We start from the raw sequence: 2,163 nt of genomic DNA on the forward strand, positions 1-2,163 counted from the left end.
CAGCCACGGCAGTGAAGGGTGAAGCCAGTACACGAGGCTTTGCTGAAAAGCACAGCGCAGTTCTGTCGACAGTTTTGGTTCCTGGATGTCAAAAAGTATTTTATGAGGACAGTAAAGCTTTATTTAAGGCAGCACCGAAGTTATGGATTAACAAAGTATTACATTAGATTCTTCAAAAACAAAAGCGAGCTTGTGAATAAGCCAGCCTGAAGCAACTGGCAACTGCTCCGCAGCTGATGTTAAATGACCACTTGCTTATCGCTGTTTGCCACGGCAGGTACAAGCCAGGGATGGAATTAGATTAGTAGTCTAGACGAGCCTTATTCTCAAGCAAGCAAGACGAAAACAGAATCAAGCCTTCACTGCCAGCATGTCTAAGGCAAGGTGCAAAGGTACATCCTCCTTTCTAAAGCTGAAGCTTTGAGCCACCCTCTGAAGAATTACCTCTACGCTCTGTGGCAAGTTTGTTTCTGTAGCTCTACAATGCTGAGCAAATCCTTGAGCTTCCTCTTGTGCTTTCAAATGTTCTGCCCACGTAAAAGGTTGGGAAGACATAAATAGAAGCCGTGTTTTAATACTCCAGTCGGCAGGAAATTCGTGTGTTGGTGAGGAGGGAACTTCGGGTACAGCAACAGGTAAATGAAAGTCCTTAAAAACCAGAAATAGCATCAGTTAACCCACAGAAACCTAAAAAAAAAAAACCCAACAACAACTAACCAACCAACCAACCCACTTATGCAGCTACCTATTTAGGTTTCAGCATGGTTAGGTCTCCTCCCACGTTGATTAAATACACCTCTCCTGGCAGGCACAGACCAGACACTGAACTGCAGCTATTCCATGTAACCTCTGGTCTTTTTATGGGCTCATAAATTCAAGTTAAACCTGTCGTCTCCTGCAGGTTTTTGTCCAGTTCGGTGCAGTGGCAAAAACGCCCAGCTCACTTTGATCCCACGGGAGTATGTGCATGAAGTTAAGACACACTTTAAAAAAAAGCTTTTGCAGACGGATTTTCTGGATTCCAAGGTACACAGTTTGTCTGTTCACAGGCTAACCAAAGTCACAGCTTATACTCAACTGATGGATTACTTCAGTCGGTACTAAATTCTAATAGAAATACAGCATTATATTGCTTATAGAAACACAGAGGAGCGTTTTCACTCACAGGAGTCTTCCCAAAAGTCATAAGCTGGGAACAGATAAAAATATGAATGATTCCAAAAGAGAAACTTAATCTGAAGTTTACAGAGATAAGAATTCCCGTGCCCAAACAGTTATTTAATTTCATCCTCTGCTGGTGCTTGTAACTGTTTCCTAGAGGACACCAAGAATGCTCCAGGACGGATTGTTCTCTTTCAAAGGTCGTTTTTCTATTCTGCTAAGTTAGTTTGAACTTAAGTTTCTGAACCTGTAACAACGTTAGACATTGCTTGCTTGAAACTCTCTTTCAAGGACTAATTTTTAGGTATTCTCTCTGTCCTATGTGCCTGGAGAAGTTGTTCCCTTTCTGTATCTGAATACAACACCGCGGGAGATACATCTCTTGGAAGAACACTATTACCTCAACAAAATACAAACCTAAGAAACAGGAAAATTACAGTGAACATGGTAACAAAGCTGGGAGAAGACAACACCCTTTGTCAGCTAGAACTACAGCAGCAGCAGTGTCAGGCAGAAGGCTGGCTTTTAGAAGGCTGTCATAGTAAGAGTAAACATCAAGGCGATCTGAGAAACTTTAATGTTAACATTTCAGCAGATCATTTTGTACAGAGATGGAGCACCAAATATTAAGATAACCAGTTTCAGCTTTTTTTGTGAACCGAGAACAGCTAAAAATGTCTCAGAAGCAGCATGAGCTGTTTCTTACATCGGTTAGGGTGAGGACGTCGGTTCTTTCAGCGGGCTCTGCTCTCCTGGTGGGCTTATCTTCACAAACAGGCTCTAAAAGCTGAATAAAGAAGGAGCGTAAGATGAAGCAGGTTAATAGCTAAAGAAATGTCCCTTGCAGTGAAACTTCAAGAGCGATACCAAGCACATACCCGCTGCGAACACCCACCCTTCAGTGGGATCAGAAGGCTCCTACACCGCGGAGCGCTGCAGCGCCCCGTGCACCGCTAAGAGCAGCCCCGGCGCCGGGGCCGGCTCTCCCGAGGGGCAGCGGGC

General features: G+C 44.0%; 1 protein-coding gene across 1 annotated transcript in view; it reads right to left on the reverse strand.

The window, feature by feature from the left end:
* DONSON (downstream neighbor of SON) overlaps positions 1-1,948 on the reverse strand; it is a gene marked incomplete at its 5' end in the record, with an annotated part of 5,488 nt that extends 3,540 nt beyond the window's left edge. Inside the window, 3 exons of the mRNA XM_010141439.1 lie at positions 20-81; positions 445-648; positions 1,868-1,948. Of these exons, the coding sequence (XP_010139741.1) occupies positions 20-81; positions 445-648; positions 1,868-1,948 (347 nt within the window). The remainder of the gene's footprint in view (positions 1-19; positions 82-444; positions 649-1,867) is intronic.
* Positions 1,949-2,163: the final 215 nt, after the last annotated feature.

This window comes from Buceros rhinoceros, unplaced genomic scaffold (assembly GCF_000710305.1).
Source record: "Buceros rhinoceros silvestris isolate BGI_N320 unplaced genomic scaffold, ASM71030v1 scaffold11180, whole genome shotgun sequence".
Lineage (NCBI taxonomy): Eukaryota > Metazoa > Chordata > Aves > Bucerotiformes > Bucerotidae > Buceros > Buceros rhinoceros.